The sequence below is a fragment of the Argopecten irradians genome, chromosome 3 (genome assembly GCF_041381155.1).
Source record: "Argopecten irradians isolate NY chromosome 3, Ai_NY, whole genome shotgun sequence".
NCBI classification, from domain to species: domain Eukaryota; kingdom Metazoa; phylum Mollusca; class Bivalvia; order Pectinida; family Pectinidae; genus Argopecten; species Argopecten irradians.
This window is the reverse complement of record NC_091136.1, coordinates 19377874-19405343: the sequence shown is the minus strand read 5'-3', so window position 1 is coordinate 19405343 and position 27470 is coordinate 19377874. Positions and strand designations below refer to the sequence as shown.

The 27470-nt window shown below is 33.8% G+C and overlaps 1 protein-coding gene across 2 annotated transcripts; it reads right to left on the bottom strand.

The window, feature by feature from the left end:
• Window positions 1–785: 785 nt before the first annotated feature.
• Window positions 786–27453, bottom strand: LOC138317761 (SID1 transmembrane family member 1-like). 2 transcript variants are annotated; one of them, XM_069259643.1, is made up of 24 exons: window positions 27123–27453; window positions 25289–25300; window positions 23282–23412; window positions 22848–23009; window positions 21026–21170; window positions 19827–19910; window positions 17107–17251; window positions 15159–15252; window positions 14830–14870; window positions 12125–12208; window positions 11048–11190; window positions 10559–10632; window positions 10211–10277; window positions 9698–9846; window positions 8910–8958; window positions 7950–8067; window positions 7471–7607; window positions 7067–7169; window positions 6472–6545; window positions 6017–6063; window positions 5655–5760; window positions 5119–5229; window positions 3446–3559; window positions 786–2912 (listed from the first exon to the last, which is right to left on the bottom strand). In XM_069259643.1, exons 1-24 carry the CDS (start codon window positions 27369–27371, stop codon window positions 2850–2852), a joined length of 2502 nt encoding a protein of 833 aa, XP_069115744.1. In that variant the 5' UTR covers window positions 27372–27453; the 3' UTR covers window positions 786–2849. The 2 variants fall into 2 exon arrangements, with proteins under 2 accessions (XP_069115744.1, XP_069115745.1); XM_069259644.1 differs by lacking the exon at window positions 25289–25300 and having other exon boundaries at window positions 788–2912; window positions 27123–27451.
• Between the last annotated feature and the right edge of the window lie 17 nt (window positions 27454–27470).

The following is a 27470-nucleotide window of genomic DNA, read 5'->3' as shown; positions in this document are numbered from 1 at the left end:
GGAGAAAAAATGATTAACAATAGACATCGACGGGACGATTTAACTAGACCACCACATATTAATTAGATACATATGTATACACGCTTATGAAATTTGACCTTTTCACGACTTTGTAGATAATTTCTTTTAAGATTTGCTATATCATGTTTTCTTGGTTAGAAGGGTACAAAATTGAATCCCCATTTTGATAATACCCATCCCAGACATTAAAGTAACATGCCCAGTAACGAAAATAGTTTTTCACTAATCAAGTTGTTTGAATATCTCAACCTAGCTATAACCTTTTAAACACTGCACACGAGTTACAACTATAAAGTTTGGATTGATCTTTGTCTTAAGTTGACGACAGCTGACACCGTCAACAATTAACGATGATGTCAAAATGTATTACCATTGTTCATGGTTCAAAACCATCCCAGTCACTAACTGAACTAGTATTTTGGATAATGCTTGTACATAAATTGATTGGCTGTTTATATTATTTCATGTCCTTGAAACTAATACTTTGGACATTGATTGTGCATATTCATTCGCTGTTGCAATCTGTACAGATCTGCAATTCAATTGTTAGACTGATATTTGACAGTGTGTTACCTCTCCTTACTAACAAGACATGATTTTGCAAACCATTATAAAAATGTAAGCCATATTCTAAAAGATATAGCCAACACAGTCCTTCTTGTTGAAATTCTGTAGATCGAAAATCCTGGCTTGGATACCTCTGAGTATGCAGGGCGATTGAAAAAGCGAGTAAAATTAAGATATATGTTTACACAATTTATTTCATCAGCAACTTAATGGACAATATGAACACTAAATAACTAAATGCACCAGTGGATAACATTAATATGATAAATTTAATAAAATCGCAACATACACTTCTTTTGGTGGAGAGAAAATATCACAGATATGTTACTTGTAGTTGTAAATTCAAAGCACTGGAATGTAATTAAAATGTCACCTTAGCTTCACATCCTCTTTGTTACATCATTTAAACCATAACTGATATAGCACATCGGTACCTTTACAGATCTTACAAAGCTTATATTAATTATTATTCTATTGACTACATATATAAACAGAATTTATGCACTACATACAAATTCACACGTACACGAATGCAAACTTGGGGTTCGTCTCAAAAGTGTTAACACATACTTAAGTGTATGGCCAATTTTCTGTGTATTTTATGCGTTCCACTAGTGATAAAATAAGCGAAAAACTATATAATCACAGTTTTTACAAATAACCAGTATCTTGTAATCTAATCATATTACAGTTCTTCACTCATTTTATTACTAACATGTGTTTTAATTTTGATACAGTCCCCGAGTACGCTTCCATCTTCATCCATGTTGGAGATGTCTATTGAGCTCTGGGCTCAATACTTTAAGAACTACATGTATATAAGTTAGCTGAACCAAGAACTAAAACAAACAAATCACATCACTAAACTTTCCTCGATAAAACAAGATTACGCCATCAATAATAGATTTAATCAGTCAAATTAAAGAATTTTTGTCTCTCTGTTTCTCTTCTTTACTTTCGATTGATATATTTGATAACTTATAGGGAAGCTTGACATGTAAATACTAACAAAATCTTTAACTTCACATGTAAATACTAACAAAATCTTCAATTTTTATGTTTGTATGAAATTATGCTTTTCCATCTCAAAATACAGTAGCAACAACTATTACAGGAACAGATAGATATAGATACCTTCGAGATAACTTCAATGGTATGATATCTGAAATGCATTAAATTAAATGTTCAGGAAAAATATTTGATTTTCAATTATATTGAAAACATTTTCATAAATAAGTAGAAAATACATTTATACAAGTACATAAAATGTCTTTTATGTTTGTTATTATTTTCAAAAATACAACTTAAAGTCAAACTTCAGTCTTAAATATACATCCATAAAAATTAAAGCTATCTGCTCTTGCGGGTTAGTATTCATTGCGAGCATAACATCATACTTTTCCAGAGTAAATGTTGCAAGTTTCGTTCACAAAATACTGTTGTCATAATGGATACCTACTCGCAAGGGAGGTAACTCTGCAATATGCAAAGACGGGATTACCGGTAGATATTACGCATTAGAGTACTGTATGTAAATAGACACCACATTATACATATATCACGGCACACTCCTGATTGATCTTTATGTTACGTCTATATGTCCGATATCACAGCTTTTTGGAGTGTGTAGCAACAAGAATCAAGAACATCATCAAATGTTTGTTGTCACAATATTACTATTTTTGTTTCAGTTATGTACGTTATTCTCTCATACCTACAGGAGTAATACTTGTTTATCTCATGTAATAATCATGTTGTCTGAGGCTGTATTACATCGCTACCCATGAAATACAATTTTATGATTAGTCTCTGTGTTTACAAAATTACTATTTTTCTGTTTAATTCTAACGTCTGATCATTTTCATAAAAAGACAGGGTTTTACTTCAAAGGAGGCAAATAGAAAAATTTACATTAAAACTATTGCCATATTTTCATGTATGGGTTTTTGACTTTTAGTCACTGATTTCTTAGAACTTATTATAGTAGAATTTTCAAAATGGTGGAATATCTTGATTATATAAATGTCAAGGTATGAGAGAAAACAACTCTTTCATATGTGGATATGAAGTATAGGGTTAATCTACCCTGGGGATCACAGAATATTATAAAATTCTTGGCAAGCCTCAGGTTTTATGTGAGCCTTGGGTTGAATATCCCTATCCTTCATATCCACATATTTAAAAAAGTCTAATAATATTAATATGCAGATATTTGGAGTATTTTTTGAATGTTTTGAGAACATCACCACAACTTGCTATCTTCAGAACACTGTGATTCTATCTCTGCGTGTCGAGAAGAGGTCGTCATCCAAGGTCAACAGAACCTAACATAAACAAAGCCACAGTTCTATCATCATTAATTACCGGTAACTCAAGCATTTACACTAGATACTATTTATAAACTTCTTGATTTTTTTTTTTTTTTGATAAAAAAACTTTCAGGGGAAAATGGGAAATATGTTCTTTCAAAATATCTTTCATTCTACTGTATAGCCTGTCGTTTTTGCCTGTCAATATTTTTGCGATTTAAACCAAAAACTGGTAAAATTGAATTTCAGAGAGGTCAAATTAAACTTTGCGTTTGGCTTCAATTGTATAAATATAATTCAACCATTTCTAATATTTAACTGATCAAAATTTAGTTTTCACATCAATGACCTGCGAAATCGTAAAAATATCTGCACATTAATGGCTATACGGTATGGTCTAAATGTGCCATGTTTTAGTTTATTGTAAAGTAAAGGTAACAATGAATATAAAAACAGACCTGGTGATCAACAGAATTAAATATACCCAAACAAGGATTCAGTCCTGTATGAAATATCAAGGTGATGAACAACTGGTCTGGATCACTTACCAAAAATGACATGAACATGGCAATGGCGGACAGGAAGTGCCAGACGTCGTGAGCATCATAGAAATCCAGTAACATACAGCCTTTGTTACCCTCCCTGGACTGCGACGGAGTCAGCTACACAAATACAACACACATTGGGGATTATGTTGTATAGGGCAGGGCAGTAATGGTTGCACCTCAGCAAAGTGTGAAGAACATTTTCAAGACAAATTGTTAAAACTACACAGGCAATATGTCTTCAGGTAAATTCAGGTCAATTTCAGGTGAAATTTTTCAGGTCAAATTTACCTAAAGAGCAAAAAAGTCATTTCAGGTAAAAATCTTGACCTGAAATTGACCTAAATTTCACATGAAGAATTTTTCAGGTCAATTTCACCTGAAATCGACCTAAGGTGAAATTGACCTAAGGTGAAATTGACCTAAGGTGAAATTGACCTAAGGTGAAATTGACCTAAAATTGACCTGAATTCAGGTGAAGAATTTGACCTGTATTCACATGAAGATTTGTTAAGGTCAATTTCAGGTGAAATTAAAGGGACCATTCGGTCTAAGAGAACATTAAAATTTGTATATATATCGGGTAAAATCCAGTTCTAATGGAAATTAGATCAGTCGGTTTTACTGTAATATGCCTGAAAAGCCCATGGTTGTGACATGTGTGTAGATGTTTAAACTCGCTCGCTGTCCGCCATTACACATTGTGGTCGAACTTCTTGTATGCCGAACCCTGTCCCTTGCTCGTATAGTACTGCAGCTTTTGTCTAGAACTGCTCAAATCGCTCTGAGAGTAGTGTGTTTACCTTATTAGGTGAATTGTCTTGCCTAAAAATCATTTTATCACCTTTTCAGTGGTTATGTAGTTTATTTGTTTAACATGCGTGACTTTGGCTCAGGTATAGGTACAGCGTCCATGTTGTACCTGCTTAATCCTATTGATCAACGATTTGATATTTCAACGATATTAATTAAAATACTAAACAATGACGTGGAATTTGTCAATATTTTATGTTATGTGTTTCATAAGAAATGTAGAACAATACATTTATGCCATATTTTGCTTATGTAAAAGAATTATACTGAGTGAATTGCCCCTTTAAGTATAGTCTTTATCCATAGATTTGCTTGTTTTCCCTGAATACAGAGGCTGAATATTTTTTCTCAAAAACGATCTTCTCAGTTTGTTCAGATTCCTTTATAGCATCGAAAAGGTACATTGGTACCAATTGAAATACTTTCATGTGTGCCATATTTGTGATATAATTTACAGCAACCCCTTGCATTCCAATGTCAAAAACAACCCAATGTTCATGCTTTTGTAAAGTAAAATTTTACCAATCAAATGGTGAAAGTATTTCTGTAGAGACTAGGAAGCATAATGCCATGATTAAATAATATCTCATAAATATTTTAATATGATTTAAACCTGCTGCACTTTTTTTCTGAAACCATACAATTTTTTCTCATATTTTACTAAAATTGACATGCACCTAAGTAGTGAACACTTTAACAGATCCTATTGGTCGCCATGATACTACATGAAATAAGTACCGGTAAACAAACTTTTGATTAACATATTCCAACTGCATCCAAAAGAATTGATTTATCGGCATACAAACTATAGACTTAATTAATAGAGGCTAAAGGTTACATATCAGAACAAATTGGACACTCACCTGCCAAGAAGTAAGGTGGGCAAAGAAGAAGTAGAGAGCCATGCCCCAAAATACTGCAGCTGTTATAATACACATGACAGCTATAGGATGGATCTTCTCCTTATATCTCAGCTAAAACATAAAGGTTTTACAAGGTGAGCACAGCTAAAATATATAATGACAATCCGAAAGCACAGCCAGGCAGTTACTAGCCCAGGACCATCTTTTGTTTTGATTCTGGCCAAATTGAAGACGCTAAGATAGGGTTAAGGAAAATCTTCCCATTTTTAAAAATGAATTATCACTGTCACATAATGAAGAACATTTTGTTTTATTTTTCCACAACAAAACCTTATCTAATATATGAAATCCTGTTGGACATTATGTATGATAATTACTGATAAAGTTTTGAACTCTCAAATGTACTTATTATCATTGACAACATATATGTGTAGTATGTCTTATGATATGTCCATAGAGTCTATTAGACTTATAAGTCCACAATTTTTCATTTAAGTTTTCAATTAAATTCAACCAAATATTTATGAAGAACCTACCTTCATTATAATGTAGAAAAGACAATATAGAAGTAAATTCCCTATAAATATCCCTAACAGGTAGCTGGCAAAATCTGACGGCCACGTCACAGCTCCATAGATAGCACTGCAAGAAAAGCATTGGTTAGATCAATCTGTTACTTTAATTATATTGTTTACATCTGACATTTTAACCTGTGTCCTTCCGCTACTTTATTCATATTGTTAACATTTGACCTTTGACCTTCTGCTACTTTAATTATCTTGTTGACCTTTGACCTCTGCCATTCTGCTATTTAAATTATATTATTTACATTTGACATTTTGATCTCTTCCACTACTATAAATATATTGTTTACCTTTTTCTAACGTTAAGAACTTACAAACTCCAATTCAGTACATTCCCAATAAAGAGTATTAGCAGTCTATCCTGAAACACATTACATACATCAATTTACAGGTACCTTTCATATGCATATATGAAAACAAAAACTTAAACTCTTATCATACTAATGTCTTGTAATACATAGCAGAGAAGTTGATTGACCTTATTTGCCTCATGCACTGAAACTTCAATATGAGTTAGTAAATACTTCGACATTTCTAATTTTAGATTTGATCTTTCCCCTCCCCCTCCATTTTTAGTTACCTGAGTTCTTCCTTGAACCAAAACCTATCATTAACTAGAACTGTAATTATTTGTGTACCTTTACTTTTTCTATGACAATTAACATGGCACATGAAGTTTTCATAGACCTGGAAATGTATTAATCTAAAGAGTGTTACCATAAATAGGATAATGATTCTACCAGTGATACGATTGTGTGGGTATACTGACCTTATACATTGGAGTTGTACAGTGGCCACATTCATACCGGATAGATAAGTACACCTTTGTAACAATGCCCGTATCTGTAAAACATAACACACAAACCTGTGATTTTCATTTAAACACAACTCCAATTCCAACCCCCAAAAATTAATCAATTCAAAATTCTCAATCTGATGAGTAAGTCTTAGAATATATAACATTTATGTGTCATTGTCAATATCCCCAACATTATATTTACTCTGATTAAATTAAGGTTAATTATTTAAAGATGCTCCACCGCTGACAAGTAGTATTTTTTCACGATCAAAAATAGGAGCAGACGATTTAGTATTTTTCTTCAGTAACAAAAGTTACTTACTTTACACCATCACAATCATTGGAAATTATTATTTTTGTGTGTTAAATAGACACATATATACCTGATTAAACACCAATTGTTGTTCAAGTGATGAAAATAATTTATGCTCTGTCGGCTGTGGAGCATCTTGAAAGTGACCCATGTAATTTAATATGTTATTATGAGGTTTATATATTTACTTCGTTTAAAGAGACCCATGTAGATTAATATGTAATTATGAGGTTTATGTATTTAATTAATTACTTAGTTTGAAGCGGCCCATGTAGTATATATAGACACTGAGAAGTAGTGAAGCCAGCATGTCCACCAGAGCAAACAGGATCCAGAAAATGCTTGTACCATATACCTGTAAGTAAAGAATAGCAAAAGTTGGAAGTGGTTGGTATCACTGTGACCCGTCAGCAACTGTCAACTGTAAGTCAACTTTGACTATGATGAACGCAATGATGAATAGTGATACTCATACTAATATAGGCAATGCCTGTTGTTTAATCCTTTTTCGTTATTCGAAATAAAATTTGTTGAAATGAAATGAATAGTGATACTCACAACACTTACAACGGCTATTAATATGACGAATGCCATGACAAATAGTGGTACTCACCACACTAACAACAGCTATGAATATGACGAATAGAGGTACTCACCACACCAACAACGGCTATGAATATGACGAACGCCATGACGAGATAGGAGGTGTGAGCCTTAGCACTGATGTCCGGGTGTCTACTCTGGTAGATCCGCAGCACACACAGACAGGCAATGATGTACATAAAGGAAGTATCTACAAAGTACAAAAGATTCATTGAATGCCGTTTTACAAATGTTACAGTTTGTATATTAATTCATATTTGTGCAAAATCTATTACAAAGTTGGTATGTTTAACTACAAATGTATTAGCATCACGCTACCCAATTACAATTACCTTCAAAAAGTGTTGCAATTTGGTTAGCATCACATTATACATGTAATTTATATTTTTTGCTAAATATATTACCTTAAAATACAAGTTATGTATTGATACAAGACAGAACTAACTCCTGGTCACCAATCCACCTAATTTGTCAGTATATATATCCAGAAATTTTGTTCCTTAAAATCCCTAATGTTGACAGTAGAACTCACCAAACTGGAAGTTGGAATAGTTTGGACAGACATGATAACAGGCACTCATAACGCCTTCCATACACAGGGCCAGCCCCATCGCGTACAGCAAACCATTGTGTTGCGGAAGGCCGTATTTCTGTACAGAAAATCATATTACAACTCCATATTTATCAAACAAGGTAGTAAAATGTAACCCAGGTATAGATTTGTACTGGAGCGGAGACCAGTAGAGACAGATGCACCAATAGAAATAAATGTAGTAGTTCTACTTTACCTGCCATACAAACTTACAGGTGTAGGTGAAATCCAGTCACAATCTTTGTTGTATGCATTGTGGATAAACTACTGTACATCAAGCCATCACAGTGATGGACAAGATCAAATCATCAAATTTTTTCATGGTGATTCTGTGACAGTTTGTTTTCCTTTCTTTTCTGCCTTGTTATAAAATTATACCATTTTTGTTTAAAAGTGCACTGTTTCTACTTTTTACACATACATGTAATATCCTACTTTCCTACAACTAACAATTTAGTTTTCTCCATTCTTAGCCATACCTTTTAATCCTTCATGGGAAACATTTATGATATTAATTTTGTTTGTCTATCCTGGAAATTTATCTCTCATGGAAAATATACATTTTTTTTTTAATATTGACATTTTAATCTGGTTTTGCAATTAACCCACCATGCCCCCTCCAGTCACATCCTATTTCAAAAAGCTATCAATTAGTTTTAATTATAATACATGTATATGGCAACTACAACCATGCTCTGTTAGTTAAATGTGAGTAGAACTGTTGAACTATAATATTCTGAATAATCAAGTTTAGTTATATCATATAAGTCTGGACTACAATCTAAGCCTGGACTACAAACTAAACAGAATATAATCTTACAAGGGGACAACTGAGGCAGAACTAATAGATCGCGATGTGAGCTTCAGATGATGGGTAAATCTATGAGATAAAACACTTACTGTTTCTACCATAGGGTTTCTCTGTACAGCTTTTTTATAAACCAAATCTCTGAAAATATAGAAAACTGGTTAGACCTTAAGATGTAAACAAACCAAAATTTGATAAATAAAATGGATGCTTATTTTTCTGTCCACAGAGAAAGATATAAATATCGTCATAATAATTAAGTAAGACCTAAATATATACATTGTGTAATTAAAATTAAATCTATGATGAGTGAAAATTACTGTTTAAAGATGTTTAGTGATTAATCATGTATATATATGTCTAATCAACAACAACAAAAATATATAAAATGATTTATTTTGCCTTTGGTGCATGCAAAATCAGTATTTCATTTCATATATGATATAGTGCCACTGAATTTTTTCGGGGTTGCAATTAATTATTTTTTATATTTTTAACTTGAAGTAAAACTAGAAGCTCAAACTTTTCAATGGTGGCAATGGTGTAAACTAAGTAACTTTAGTAACTGAAGAAAATACTAAATCGTCTGTTCCTGTTTTTAATAGTGAAAAAATACTTTCTGTCAGCGGTGGAGCATCTTTAAAGCTTCGTCTATCATTGTTTTAAAATCAGAAGGGGAGATAATACTGCGTGAAAGATTGAGTGTGACTATTGGGGTGCAGAGAAATACGACAGAACAATCATGCAATGTTTTAGAAAGTATTGTCAGGGATTAATGGATTACTATATTGTGTTTTTGTGTTTCTTTAACATGCTGACAATCAAATTTCAATAAACCAGAGAGATATCTAAAACATAAAGGTTAATAAGTCTCGCTCACCTCCTCCAGACGAGTAATAGGAACAGTGAGCCCAGCATGATATAGCCAATGTTACTAAATACATTATTAAAGGCACTGAGAACCCCAAGGGGACGTGAGCAGTCAAAGTTGTAATAGCAGATATCCTGGTTACCGGTTTCATGTAAAACCTGAAACACAGATTATACATATTGGTATTTTCACCTAATATCATCTATATGATAATACATAGATCAGAATTTATTTCAATTTGATCGCTTAGAAAAGGAATAATTTTGCAGTAGCTGGTGGCTACCACATCAGTAAAGACCAATTTGTTTCTCAACGGAAAGTACAATCTACAGGTAGACAGCATAGAATAGAATGTCATCAAATGAGACAAAGCATTCTCTAACAAAGGTTTGAAACATATGCTGTGTATATAAAGACCTGTTTTTACTACATTTTTTACTTTTAATTACCTAAATGATTAAAGTCTCTGCGACCAATTTTCTTTTTTTCAGAAAAACATGAAATGTTAGCATTGTTACTTACTTTTTGGTATGTCATAACAAGTTGTAGAACAGGAAGACCGTAGAAAATAGATATAGCTACAAGGTTTCTGAAAAATATCAAATAAAAATATACAAAATGTACTGACAAGCATTTGCATAGCATTGAGCTTTCAGTCAATACTAAAACACAAGACAACACAGGAAAAAGAACGAAATAGAATAAGGTTAAGGTTTCTTTAAAGATACACAATGTACAAAATGCTTGGCCATATGTGAGAGGAGACTCTTGATCATGACTTATGTAATTAAGCCTAAATAAACACCATTACTATCATCAATAATGTAAATTGCATAAAAGATATTATTAAAGTATTATGAAACACCTTACCGACAAAAGAGTTTGTAGTTTTTTTCCTGTCGCTTCTTTGGTTTTAAAGCCAAATCACAAACAAATAATGCCGTCTGCAAGAGGAAAGTACACCATATGCATCTTATATTTTATCACAGCAGCAGATTAATTCTATTATTTTTAAGTTGTCTTGGTAAGCATTGTATATTTCCACATTTAAGGAGTCAATATTCAACCCAAATTCAATTCATTAATTTTGTATATTTAATATTCATTATTATTATAGTTCTCTACCAAAGAAAAAGAAAATTAATTGGAAACATTTTGACTTTTGTTTGATAAATCTATCTGCATGTCAGCAAGTTCTAATCATTATATCATTGTGATGTAATAATACCCAATCATAAAATGGTGTATTCATACCAAAACAGACTGTTCTACCATTTTGGAAGTATTCTGATACAAACATAACTTACTTTGGTGCAGATCATACGTTACTTACCTTAGTACAGGTCATACATAACTAACCTTGGTACGGATAACATTCTTTTCACTGGTGGAATCATCCAGGAAGTCAACATCTTCCTCAGACGGAGTCCTATGGTAAGGCGGAACTCCTCCAGATCCAGGCACTCTGTACATTTCTCTGTTCCTTTGAGCACTGCTATCCTCTGTAACACACAAGACGATAAATATCACTTTATTACTTTCTGACTTAGTTATAAGTGGTTTTGATGATTATTATAAGTGACTGGAACTGTCTTCCAGGAGGCCACCCTATACCCTACCCAACCCCCTCCCGCTGCCTCCTTTTGTAATAAAGGGACACTCTAAAACATGCCACAAAGTTTTATTATTTTTTATCAAAATGCTTAAAGGCCCAATATCCGCATCTTTCTTATTTTTTTCATGATTTAGAAGAATGTTGAAAAAAAATCCTGTTGTAAATCATGCAGAGACAGGACTAAATCGAAGTCAAGATGAGCGATTATGATTCGGAATACTTTGATAAAAATCAAATAAATATTAAACATCGCTAGGTGGGTCCCACTTAGTCAAACAAGCCGAAGTTAGCCGACATTGTAACGTCGTTGCCGAGAACGTCATGTGACTACCGTTACTACGTAACGTCTGTCCGAACTCTTCCGAAAACGGGTCATGAACTTTCCGACTTCCGTTCGGTAATAATCGTAACTTCTATGGCGACCAGTTTAAAATGAAGGCATGTTTACATGTATCGACTTTCAGCAACTGCTGTACTAAAGTTATTAAAAAACAATTACATATATTTTTTAATATATCTTAATTTCAACTACATCTACAAATACTAACAATATCGGAGTCAAATTTAACTTGATTTTTTGTTGATAGTTACGTATAGTGTGGCTTTAAGTAATTTAGGAGGAGTACTCAGTCAACTATTTTATAATAAAGGGGCATAACTCTAAAGAAGGTGAAGGTATCGTGTTATATATGATATAAATGACATATAAGAATGGACAGATGGAAGGACGATGAACCATGGATGAAAGACCATTTGAATAGCCCATGTCGGTTCACATATTTTAACTGGTGATAATGAACAGCTATTACGAATGCACTGACCTGAATCTTGATCTGGGTCTATAGTACCATAACCATGGATACTGGGCTGATCACTTCCTGCCAGAGGATTTGTCTCTTCAGTATCTGCAAGGTCAAGGTTACAATAGGCCAAGTGGAAAGGTTATACATCAATATTACAAGTAATTGTTTATAATCAACAGATGAAGTGGGTGTAAAACGTCTAATTCACTTGGCTATACTGATGCAGAAGAGGAAGGCTAAAGTAGAATGTCAAACACCTTAAAGTGTACACGGAATGGTTTGGTATATAAGGCTTGCTAAATGTGTCATTGTATAAAATTTAGAATGGAGAAAGTACGAGTTTCATAGCGAATACGGTATTAGAGATAATGCGACTTTTCTCTAGAACACACCTGAAGCCCCAAGCCATTGACCCCGATTCGTGACCCCTGACCTGTGACGTCACGAGGACAACGGGACCTACTTTACTCGCATAAGATAGAGTGGCAATTTTCTGTGTCTGCCATCTAATATAAACTATATGTTTGTATATATCGATTTTTACAGACACAAGTACCTGTGTACATGTCCGATACCTATTTAATAGTATCCTCAATCACAGATATAAGTTTGTAATACGCTTGAAAAAAGGGATTTATACCATGCATATATCGATGTACCTGTCGTAGATAAATGAACATTTCCGCGCGATTTCTGCACAATTATACACAATATAATGTGTATAAAAATCCACGTACGTTGTAAATCTATGGTATTTGGAACCACATATACATGAATATTATGTAAAGGATTCTGGACTATGTTATCCAAAACCCGACTCGGGTCGTTGTACTGGTCAAACCCGCTTTACATATTTCAGACTTTTTCATATAACCAACCCATACGAATTAAGTTATGATTATAAACAGAATTTTTTGCACATATGTAAATGCATCTACTAGTTGCGTTATATCTGAAATCGATCCATTATTTTTTTATATTTTTTTACGAAATACATTCAGCTTTCATATAACACAATACATCCGACGACTTGTTGATATTTCGCAAAAGTTCATTTATTAGTGTCTTTAATTGAAAAAATAAATCATGCACGAGTCAGACGAAAAAAAGACTGAAGATGTCTATGTCTAATCCAAGTTGCAGATATCAAGTACAGAACTGTACTTCCGAATAGCCAATGTCGTGCTGCGTTTATCTCTTTACCTGTATACTGCAGTAACTAAAACGCGTGGTCAACCGAGACTAATGAGGGGGCTAATAACCAGATTACGTAAGAAAGGTGTTTAGTGACCCGGCACGCTTCGTTGATTAGCTCACGTCAGGTGTCAAAAGTAAGATCACAAGTAAGTTAGCGATGGACCATCATTTGATTGTTGTATAATGTCATTTGTTTACACTTATAAATCCTTGGTTTACAGTAAAATATACCATTCGAACATATAACAAGTGTATAAATCACTAGATGTATACATAATTGTATATTTCAGAATGACCAATGTATACATTTGTCTCGTATATATATTTCTAGTTATATGTATATGTATTTTTATAACAGAAACTACAAAATTATTTACAAATGGCATGTCGAGAAAGAACAATGCAAATAAGATGCACAATGTCAGAATTTTGATATTTCTGGTAGTTGCTAGATTTTGGATATCCAATTCTTTGTGAATTTTGGTCAATATCAATCACTATATAATACTAATAATGATAATCTATATGACCAATAAATGTACTGTTGAATATTGTTAAAATAACACATGTTCTCATACATGTACATGTAGCTATAAAAGGAAGATAGACTCGTTACAGTTATAAATGAATTATGTATTTTAAATTCAATTTCTCAAGTGGTTTATTTTTTTTTTATTTACTCCCCACTCCCAATTTATGTCTATGATATTTACATGTATTGAACTAAGAAATACATTTAACACCTTTTCTTTTCGTTATGCTGATTCTTGAAATCCATAGGCCAAGTGAATTTTTATTTATACAGAAACATATTCAAATGGATAATTACATGACCATCATTTTTCGAATTCGTCTCTTTTTATATGACATTATGAAAATTGAATATTCCCCAGGTTTGTAGTAAGCTGTTAAAGCAGAGATAAGATCTCTACTTAAAAGTTTTTACACAAGGTACACCTGGCTTATACCAGAAACAACAATAACTTATTATATCCGCTAATCTACTTGTGTATTTAGCATGATTTCAGTTGCAATATTTCCTATTTTATATATAATTAAATCGTCACCATAACTGTATACTGTATATATATCTGTAAAATTCTCGTAACCCCATTTTAGGAATACATATATGTCCACCTTTGTGCTATAACCCCACTACCAAACACCTCACTGCCGTTGTCCTTGTGACGTCACATCTGCTTATTCCCCAAATCAGCATGAGCGGCCGATTCTCTGATTAGCAGCTGATATACAGGTAAAAATCGAGCACTTCGGAGGGCGGTATCTCGGTACTGAAGCGGCCGATTTTGATGCGGTTTTCAACATTCTTGTAAGGAGATCAAACAGAATAACATATCTAAATATCATTTTCCATTCCATGTACACTTTAACCACCTTGCCGTGTCAGTCCCAAATTTGATTTGAACAAGATATGAACACTTTGCTGGCAATGCAATCCATGTATTATGTTAGGTGACTAAAATATCTAGTACCAATAATGAGGAATACAATATAAAAACAGTTACCTTCCTCGAGTACAAATTCCCATACACCCCAATTTTTCCGACTGAAAAAAATCAATCAGATCAAATAGTAATAGCTATTAAATGTGACATATTCAAGCAATTTAAATTGGAAAGTTACATTTAAATATACTTGATGACTCCATTTATATATATATTATGCCACTTTTCAATGCATACAACATATAGATCCGGTTAAAATTGAGGTACAATTTTTTTTTAACTTCAAACTTGCAAAAAACAACATTACAATATAAAGTTAGAATTTGTGTGATACCCTTATTTTATTTCTAGATTGCTTATTAAGAAGGACGTGATATCCCCAGACCTACCAGCCATGATACAAGACTCCGACCAGGAAAGCAACAACATAAAACCCGACAAATACACCTACTGCCGCTGAAATTCCAACATAGTACTTCTTCGCTGTAAATAAAAATATCAATGACTTGCAGAGAACATTGGATCCACATTTACTTAAAGGTAAACGAAAGGGCTTTTATTTTCTAAATGCTATGTGTGCATATGCTGTGTGGAAGCATGACAGTCAATTGGCAAATTGGCAACATGCTACATTCATGCTTTAAAGACTCAGCATATGCTGCAAATGCAGTACATGCTTCAAATTGACAAGTGAATGTAAAACAAATTTGCTTATTTTGTGGTCAAATATGTCACAAACGTTATTATCTTACCATTGAAACTACACTTATTATCACTTTTAAGTAAGATTAGATCAATAAATTAAATGTTAATTTCAATAACGTGAGTCATACTGGGTAGTAGTAATATAATAACTACAGTAAATCTTCAGTTAGTTCGAACAAAATTAAATTAATATTGATGAACCAGTTCAAATTATCCGAAATTAAGCTTCAGGAAAAAATCGCGAGTTCGAACTATCGGAGTTGAAATCGGTAAAAATCAGTTTTGAGTAGCGATGTACCGGGCATAAGCAATGTAAGGCAGAAAATCTATAGGAAAGGTAGTTAGTTTCCTGAAGATAATATATTCAACCATTTTCTCGTAAACATGAGCATTTAATTTGTGAATTTATAATTAATTGCGTAGCAGAAGCCGCATGCATGCCTGCATGTGGGCAAGGCCCCAAACAGCACCGTTCACGATCGCAGCCTAGAATTTACATCGACGTCCGTTAATTGAGATAGAAACTTTATTTTAACTACAGAAAATCTAGTTAGATCTTTGTTATATTTTGTAATAAATGTAAATCTATTTATTTACTTTTTTAGTTAAAGGAAGTCCGGTTGCATTTACGAAACTGTTGTTGAAAATATTTGTTTACATTCAGTTCGTAAAATTAGGTCACAATCGCACTGTGACTGTCAGAATGTCCAAAACTCGATTGCATATTGTCTGCTGCTAAAATTACGTAACAAGTTTTAACCTGATTAAAAGCTACATATCTATTGTTTAATTACCCAACACGTGGATTCTTTTTTGCTGGAGCTTACTAAGTAATATGTAACCACTTGCTGTGACCCGGCGGCTGGCTTTTGATGCTCGCTGTGACACCTCGTAACTGGTCTGTCCAAGCCAGCATGAGGCACATGTTTACAGGTAATTTAACACCTTGATCGGCTGATAAAGTTAGACTGAATGCATATTTTAATGTTGACTTAAACTGATATCTGTATCTACCGGTAGATTGGACTTAACAAACATTGGTGATTTCTTCCACGTGTTTCCATCAGGTACAGCAAATTTAAATATACATTGTCGGGGCCTATGTATTTATGACTTAAGATGTTCATTACTTATCTGTCGTATGGTCATTATAATGATCATTTATACAATCATTATTCCAAACATCAAAACTGTTGCAATATGCAAAATATATCTCCATTTTTGGGGACCCAATCGCGGTGATTTGCCAACAAAAATCTTACTTTTATGTTCATAATTTGATGCGTTCGAACTATCCGAAATAGGATTGATTATAAAAAGTCAGTGTTTGAACTATCAATAGCTAAAAAATTACCGTTTTTCTGGAAAAAATTGTGTGTTCTAACTATCCAGCGGTTCGAATTAACCGGAGGTTTACTGTACATGTATGCTATACGGCAAAATAGTGACCTAAATCTTCATTCTTAACATTTGGGAATACACTGTATTGCATTTCATTGTTCTTTATCATAGGCCATGAATACAAATGTTCTGATATTAAAATTGGTATTTATAAACTTTACATTTCTGTTTCGGACCATTTAACATTGGTAAACATTTGTGATGTTATTTGGCCCTAGAGGAGTGCCGTACCACTGATTGTTCCATACACCTGTAACGTTATCTGTTTCCTGCGGGTGTACCCGGGCTGCTGTATGGTCTCTATACCATTACAGTCAAAGTCGGACGGCTTCAGCACAGTCACAATGTAGAAAGACTTCTGACCATATTGAGATTTCTGTAAAGAAAACAAGATATCCCAGAGGGATCTTGGCGCCCAGCAAAGAATGATCTATATCGGACAAAGGAAAGATGGATCTTTTCTCTACTTTTTCAACTTTTTCAAACATACTACATAAAAAATTTGAGACAGATCGCTTCAGTACCTTTTGAGAAATAGCGGTAACAAACTTCAACTATCAAAATCCAAGATGACTCCTTGGCGGCCATCTTGTTGATCAATCGGTCCCAAATCACAATATGCACAACTAGGGCCCTAGGGGAACCTACATATGAAATTGGAGACAGATCCATTCAGTACTTTCTGAGAAATAGCGATAACAAACTTTGAATAACAAAATCCAAGATGGCTGCCTGGCGGCCATCTTGTGGATGGATCGGTCCCAAATCACAATATGCACAACCAGGGCCCTATGGGAACCTACATATGAATTTTGAGACTGATCCCTTCAGTACTTTCTGAGAAATAGCGATAACAAACTTTGAATAACAAAATCCAAGATGGCTGCCTGGCGGCCATCTTGTTGACTGATCGGTCCCAAAATGCAATATGCACAACAAGGTCCCTAGGGGAACCTACATATGAAATTTGAGACAGATCCCTTCAGTACTATCTGAGAAAATAGCGATAACAAACTTTAACTATCAAAATCAAGATGGCGGCCTGGCAGCCATCTTGTTCACCGATTGGTCCAAAAATGTAATATGCACAACTAGGGCCCTAGGGGAACCTACATATTAAATTTGAGAAAGATCCCTTCAGCACTTTTTGAGAAATAGGGATATCAAACCTTAACTATCAAAATCCAAGATTAATCTTGTTTTTCCTATCAAAATTCTGTATGGCAAACTAGGGACCAAGGGTAACCTCCATGTGAAGTTTGAACAAATCCTTCAGTAGTTCTCAAGAAATATTGATAACAAACTTCAACTGCCAAAATCAAAGATGGCTGCCTGGCGGCCATCTTGTTTTTCCAATCAGCCTCAAAATCTGTATGGCACAACTAGAGACCAAGGGTAACCTCCATGTGAAGTTTGAACAAAATCCCTGCAGTAGTTCTAAGAAAATGAACATCAACTGCAAATCAAAGTGCTGCTGCGCTCTTTTCTGATCAGCCAAATCTGTATGCACAACTAGGGACAAAGGGTACCCTCCATGTGAAGTTTGAACAAAATCCCTTCAGTAGTTCTCAAGAAATATTGATAACAAACTTCAACTTCCAAAATCAAAGATGGCTGCCTGGAGGCCATCTTGTTTTTCCAATCAGCCTCAAAATCTGTATGGCACAACTAGAGACCAAGGGTAACCTCCATGTGAAGTTTGAACAAAATCCCTGCAGTAGTTCTCAAGAAATATTGATAACAAACTTCAACTGCCAAAATCAAAGCTGGCTGCTTGGCGGTTTTTTCGATCAGCCACAAAATCTGTATTGCACAAATATGGACCAAGGGGACCCTCCATGTGAAGTTTGAACAAAATTCCTGCAGTAGTTTTTAAGAAATAGTGATAACAAGCATTGTTTATGGACGGACGACGGACGATGGACGACGGACGGCGGACGACGGACCACGGACCACGGACGCAGGGCGATTTAAATAGCCCACCATCTGATGATGGTGGGCTAAAAATGCATGACAAAAAAATATTAATATAATCTTTAGACATAGTATTTCACCCAAAGAACCAATTTAATATTCCTTTAAGTTCCCCTACTGAGACTTTAAGACATCATCTAACATGTTTGTGCAACTTGTACCATATAGCTGGATAGTGTCTTAGCAAAGGTATTTTCATACAGCTGATATTTTCATGATTTTCTGACACAAAGCAGCAAAATTTAGAGAAATGCTTGAATACCCAATAAATCATGATATCCAAATAGCCAGATTACTAATATGTACCAGTAAATCTGCTAAAAAATGATTTTTCCATTCTCACCTATAATCACACATGATCCAGGTAAAAATTTGGAAAAGGAAAGAAACAAAAAACAAAGGAAAGAAACAAAGAATAAAGGAGAGAAACAAAGAACAAAGGAGAGAAACAAAGAATAAAGGAGAGAAACAAAGAATAAAGGAGAGAAACAAAGAATAAAGGAGAGAGCAAAGAACAAAGGAGAGAAACAAAGAATAAAGGAGAGAAACAAAGAATAAAGGAGAGAGCAAAGAACAAAGGAGAGAAACAAAGAATAAAGGATAGAAACGAAGAATAAAGGAGAGAAACAAAGAATAAAGGAGAGAAACAAAAACAAATGAATAAACAAATAATTATCAAAGAGAGGGTTTGGTTTGGTTTGTTTAGTTTTACGTCCTATTAACAGCCAGGGTCATGTAAGGACGTGCCAGGTTTGTTGGTGGAGGAAAGCCGGAGTACCCGGAGAAAAACCACCAGCCATCGGTCAGTACCTGGCAACTGCCCCACATGGGATTCGAACCCGCATCCCAGAGGTGGAGGGCTTGTGGTAATATGTCGGGACATCTTAACCACTCAGCCACCGCAACACGCCATCACAGAAAACAAAGAATATCAAACTGGGTCTATCTTCTTCTTCAATTCAGCATTTAACACTTACCTCAGCAGTGATGGCTGCTTGTTTAGTCATTGTTTGATGGACACCAGAGAACTCCACATCTTGGTCAAGGTCAAACACAGGGCACTGCAGATAAAGGTCAAGGTTAATTATTCATTATCATAGAAACAGTAAATACCAAAGTTCAAACCATACCTATAGAAACAAGAGGCCCAAGGGCATTAACAGGCATCTGATTACCTTAGCAACAGTCGTATAGCAAATCAATAAGATATGATCATGGTCAAGTTCAAAATGTGTTTTCAAGATGGTGGCTGTTGTGGCCATCTTGGATTTCGGATTGACCCAAAAAATAACAACACTTTGTTAGGATCATTTCAGGCAAGTTTCAGCCAAATCCCATTGATAAGAAGTTCATTGAAAAGAAGTTCAAAATGTGTTTTAAGATGGCAGCAGTTGTGGTGATCTTACAATCTGGACCAACCTGAAAAAATAACAACCCTTAGTCGGGACAATGTCAGGATCATTTCAGGCAAGTTTCAGCTAAATCGCACTGGTAAAACTTGAGAAGAAGTGCAATAATGTCAAATGTTTACGCACAATGCACAGCGGACAATGACGGACGAAACATGATGACTATACGTCATCCTCACTATTCAAGTCAGATGACCTAAAAATACAGCTATGTAACTAGAATACAAGATTTGTACCTGCTGCCCTGATTGCAAGATCATAAAATGCAGCTGATATATCTCAACAGAATTATCTTCTATAATTGTTTCAGATTTTAATCCTTCAGTTAAGAAACATTGATGAAACTAGAGCTAGACCAGGTGTTCTGCTCATTATTAGCAGTAAGTATGAGTGAGGTTATATTATGAATATAAATAGAATCATTCGTCATCCCCTTGAAGGTGAAGCAGGGAAATCCCACCCTAGAGGAAAAGATTTATGAGTTATCACAGTATGGATATATCTCTGTTTGAGTAAGAGAATCTCAATAGAAGTGTGAATATTTCGGCCAGTTTCAAGAGAAAGAGATCTCTTACCTTCACCAGTGTGGATATCTTTGTCAAAGTTCAAAGAGAAAGTAAAAGTCTCACTACTATCACACTCTTTCAAAGCACATTTACATGTATACAGAGAAAGCTATTCCTGGAATGACCTAAGTAAGATACACAATAGAAAATCACACCAACCAAACCTTGGCAGAATAGTGACTAAATATCAGAGTTACCTACCTTGACGTCCTGTACTGAGAATATCATACAGAGGTCACTGTCAGATTTGGCCTGTACGATCACCGAGTCCACATTATCGGGAAATGTGTACATAAAATACTGGGGTTCTGATGGAGTTACATTCACATTCCTGATCTCATTTGTGCTGTTAATGAAGAATAGAAATTTTTAAAAGATAAAGAACTTCACAGAGCTGGTTTGGCATCTTTGTTGGTCCTGGACATATTTGTGAAAATTCAATATATGACTCAAAGTTTGCGTTTACACCGTCCCCATTCCCTTTTTTAGGATAGAAAATCAAAAGAATCCCACATTTTTAAATTCATTCCAATTACGTAAGGGACCCCATTATATCTGAGGAGAACTCTGGTCCACATTTATGGAACACCCAAAGCAAACCCTATAAATATATTTTACAATAAATGTGCCATAGACAACAGTTTCCTTGCATTAACTAAATTTTTTTTTCTGCTGCCATGTAACTTAAACACAACAATCTGTTCATATCAAGGGCGAGTAACTCTACACTTAAACACAACAATCTGTTCATATCAAGTGTAGATACCTCTATATCAAAACACTACAATCTGTTCATATCAAGGGTAGATAACTCTACACTAAACCACAACAATCTGTTCATATCAAGGGTAGATAACTCTATACTAAAACACAACAATCTGTTCATATCAAATGTAGATAACTCTACACTAAAACACAACAATCTGTTCATATCAAGGGTAGATAACTCTACACTAAAACACAACAATATGTTCATATCAAGGGTAGATAACTCTACACTAAAACACAACAATCTGTTCATATCAAGGGTAGATAACTCTACACTAAAACACAACAATCTGTTCATATCGAGGGTAGATAACTCTACACTAAAACACAACAATCTGTTCATATCAAGTGTAGATAACTCTACACTAAAACACAACAATCTGTTCATATGAAGTGTAGATAACTCTACACTAAAACACAACAATCTGTTCATATGAAGTGTAGATAACTCTACACTAAAACACAACAATCTGTTCATATCAAGGGTAGATAACTCTACACTAAAACACAACAATCTGTTCACATCGAGGGTAGATAACTCTACACTAAAACACAACAATCTGTTCATATGAAGTGTAGATAACTCTACACTAAAACACAACAATCTGTTCATATCAAGGGTAGATAACTCTACACTAAAACACAACAATATGTTCATATCAAGGGTAGATAACTCTATACTAAAACACAACAATCTATTCATATCAAGTGTAGATAACTCTATACTAAAACACAACAATCTCTTCATATCGAGGGTAGATAACTTTACACTAAAACACAACAATCTGTTCATATCAAGTATAGATAACTCTACACTAAAACACAACAATCTGTTCATATCAAGTACTAAAACACAACAATCTGTTCATATCAAGTGTAGATAACTCTATACTAAAACACAACGATCTCTTCATATCGAGGGTAGATAACTCTACACTAAAACACAACAATCTGTTCATATGAAGTGTAGATAATTCTACATTTAAACACAACAATCTGTTCATATCAAGTGTACATAACTCTATACTAAAACACAACGATCTCTTCATATCGAGGGTAGATAACTCTACACTAAAACACAACAATCTGTTCATATGAAGTGTAGATAACTCTACACTAAAACACAACAATCTGTTCATATCAAGTGTACATAACTCTATACTAAAACACAACAATCTCTTCATATCGAGGGTAGATAACTCTACACTAAAACACAACAATCTGTTCATATCAATGTAAGATAACTTTACTTTACCTGATCTGAAAATCCCTCACAAAATCTGCCGATATTGTGAAAGTGGTGTTTTGTTGTGAAAAAGTTGACACATCCACGAAGACTGTCTGGTCTTTTGAAGAGGAATTTCTGTGGACAGCATCTACAGGACAGAGGTTCCGACTTACCATGTTGTACATGTAACTGTCAATAAAAAGCACATTTTCATCAAAAATAGGGATGAAGGTTTCAGCTGAATAATGCAGAATATTTCTTAAAACATTTTTACATATATGAATCAAGATTATTGACAAATTAGATTGTATAATATTATTTCAGCTTATATATAGAACACAAGGCCAGAACATATATACAAGAATTGTATACCGTGTATATATATAATTTGATACATTTTGATAATAAATAAATACATATATATATCTGTAAAAGAAAGGTGATAGCTGATAACAACTCACATATATTCTAAGTACATTGGCACACGCCAGGAAAGGATACCCTGCTGCTGCCGAACTACAAACAACACAGGACTATTGGTGTCAACTTGAGAGCTTGTTGGCAGGGATACTGTGATCCTAACGGCTGTTGTCTGTGAACAAAATCATCCAATCTTTCTGTTAATGTGGAGTTATCTTCTCCTGAGTAGCTACTGATTGTTACATCATCTGTTTTGGAGATAAACACTGGTGACACATTTTCAAAGTAAAACAATTATGTTTATAATGAACACACTTTCAACATATTCATGGTTATAACAGTACTTTAAATTCCCAAACAAGGTCCTATATGATGTCTGTAATGTGTGTATAATAAACTATGTTTATGACAAAGTGATTTTTTCATTTTGTTTATACACACACAGAATAACACACACAAATTATTACATACAAACCAAAAATCAACCATATTCCAAATCACATAAGGATGCTCAGACATAACAAATATACAATTTTAGCATTAGGGATCAATATTGTAACACCAAAGTAATATATTTGGATGTTCCTGAGGTCTATAGGAGATTGTCCCATGAGGCCGGAACAAGCTGTGCAATGGCCCCATAAATCCACAAAGTTGGTCCTATAAAGGGGACATATAAGGTCCACTTCAGCTTTTCTATACAAGATCTAAGTTTGACAACTCAAGACTAGAAATTGTAAAATGTTCTAAGGCTGAAAACATTGAGGGTGAGGATCGACTAGCTTGGTGAAGGAACATGATGATAAAAGTGAATATATGATAAATGGATTATTCAATCTTGTTATAATTGTACAGGTCATTTAAAGATGCTCCACTGCCGACAGCGCATAAATGATATTTATCATTTGAATAATAATTGGTGTTTAATCGTGTATATATATGCCTAATTAACGCAAAAAATAATATGAAATAATTGATTTCGCCTTTGGTACATGCGCAATCAATACTTCATTTCATATAGGATACAGTGCGACGGATTTTTTTTGGGATGCAATTAATTATTTTTCATATTTTTAACTTGATATAAAATTAGAAGCTCAAACTTTTCAATGGTGGTAATGGTGTAAGATAAGTAACTTTGCAACTGAAGAAAAATACTAAATCGTCTACTCCTGTTTTTGATAGTGAAAAATTACCATTTGTCAGCGGTGGAGCATCTTTAACAAAATTAGCCCTAATAAAAATATACACATAAATAGAGGCAACATTGTTTGGCGTATACATAGGGCAGGGATGTCACCTAAGTCAGCCACCACAACTTATCATCAAAGCCCTATCGAACATCAGTCAGATATTTTTCACTATCACTTCCTTTTTATGTTAACTTACATGATATTTCTTTCGTACATTTTATAAGTTATTCATAAATATCTAATAAAATTTTATTTTTTTATCTTTCAATATAAACAACCAACACTTAAATTGATTAGTTTTCACACCACATAAAAAATTGTGAAGGCAGAAAACCATGATTAATATACTGTAACCATGTAAAAAGTAAGTACCCAGTGGGTATGTATTACTGTTTTTCCTAAGATGCTTACTTAATTCTAATAATTTCCACACTGAAAGTTCTGTGGCCAAGTTTGACATACATGTACAAAATATGAAAACAAGGAAATATGGAATGAGCTTACAGAGTTCACCTACCATGAATGGACATAAACCTTAGAAATATTTGGGTGTCAAGACCCCAAAATGATGTGGGTAAAGTACAATTTACCGTTGATTCGTCACACCTTCCGGTGATTATGACATCATCATTTGATGTGTGTTTCTTGACGTCATAATCAACGGATGGTGGGACTAATCAATGGTAAATTGTACTGTACCAACCTCATTTTGGGATGTCGAAACCCTCGTATTGGATCTGATGTGAAATTGAAATACCTACAGGTTTAAGTGTGAATGTGTGTGTCATTTTTCATTTTGTTTGTGTTCAATGGATATTACATGTATAAATAGACATAGCAGGAATCAATACTTACATTGGAGATATCCTGGAAAATTTTAATGAAACATGCAAAACTAAATAAAAAACAGAAATGTGTGTCATAGGGGGTACAATAAAAACAAATAATTATATATCATGGTCAGCAAAAATGAATAATGAACATAAAAACATAATATGCATGCAGCAATGAATTATCATTGTGGGTCTAAAACACTGTTTTTATAATATCAAGTAACATATCATTTAAAATGACAACAGCAAATAGCTGTAAATCATTCAATATTATATGGTTAATTTGAAAGTAATCATTAGAAATAAAGAAGTTGTTTGTGAAAAAATCTGACGACTGGGCAATTTTATAAAAAGCAAGAAGCTCAATTAAAAAAAATGGTAAAGATGTTTTTGTTTGAAAGTCTTATCCCCAGCTGTGTATTTTTCTTTTCTACAACTGGTGCCTTAATTTGATTACATTGCATTACATGTACAATTGTATGTTAATTAGCACAATAATAATTTTATGTAGGTGAAAACAATGAAACGAAAATACTTGTAATCTTTGTTGTGATGATCTGATCACATGTTGTAAAAGAGAGAAAAGAATATCTTTATGGGAGAATGTATATGGGAGAAGCATATTAGGCTCACACAGGAAAATATTTTTCAGTATAAGGAAAATGTTTGATTTGACGGTGTACACTTAAATTTCTGGCAGGTAATTATTTGGCTATTTCTATAGTCCAAATTTTTGTGCATAGTCTTGCATGGAATTTCTGATACAATCATTCTGATCAATGAATTCAAAAACAATACTGAAAGTCGAATGTTTATTGAAATGTTATGTATACAATGTCATGTACATGTGCATATTGAATATTATTCATTTATCTACAAATTGCAATTTTTAGCTTTATATATAAATGGCAGAGTGGTTAAAATTACAACATATTTATCTATATTTCTTTATTTGTTAATTCCATAAACTAATCTTAAAGTTGAAACCACAAATCCAACCATGGTGACTTTAATGTAAACAACTAGTCTAGACTACATTTGTATATTTGTGTTTGAGTGATCAGTTATCTGACTGTACATGGCGTATTTAAATGTGATTATACATGAAACAGGGAAAAAACTCATTGTTTAGATTATAAGGGCGCAACCCTTCGTGCCCAATGGGCACGAAGTGTGAAGCACTACTAAGGAACAGATACATGAAAATATAAGAAAAAACACAATCTTCAAAATTCAATCCTACACACTGACAGCTTTAGTTTGCGGCTGCCATTTTTTCATACACATTGGGAGGTTGTGCGTTGCTCCAGTACTGCTCTCCCCAGTAAATATATATTTAACTAATACAAATGCATAACAGGAGAAATAAAACATAATCTATTATTTTTTTAAATAATAATAATAACACATTGAAAATTAAAAGCTATGGGATGCAAACAAAATATTCACCAAGGCGAAGATAGCACAAGGAATCATGATGTCACATAACTTCAACAAATGGCACGAAATCATAGGATTCGCATACACGACACTCCAGGCCTTGAATGGACACAGAGAAATCCGAATCTTTGAGTTAATTTCTTTGAGTTTATGCTAGACAATTATTACATCATATACTTCTATAGTTTAAAGTGTGTCCCTTTATTTCTAAATCATGTCTTCTACATGAAATAGAAAATAAAATAAACAACTACAGCTTCGCTCTTCCCATGCCGTGCAAGATTCATTTCAAAGTAAGAACCACAAAACTGATCACGGTGACATAATGTAAACAATTAATTTGTCTGAATGTACATGTACATGGTGTCTTAAATATGAATATACCGGAAACAGACAAAAATAATTGTTATGACTACCTGATTGATAATCTCCTGATATGTGTATTTAAAGATGACTTCTCTGTTTACATTGGTGATATCAGTATATGTGTGGCTGAAGTTTGCTGGGATTACTTCAGTCTTCTGATCAAAAAGTTTGTTCTCCAGCTCTCGGTTAAATGCACTCACTATATGGTAATTTGTATCAACTTTTCTGCTGCCATTGATATGACATAAAGATACCATCCAAAAGTAACAAATGCCGAAATAAAATTTGATGTATAACATTTTTGGAAATCAAGTCCTATTATAGCATCAACTTTCGTTTTCAGAGTCATGTGGATTCTGTTCGGTGCATTTCTAGACTTTTCTCTTGGATCTTGAATT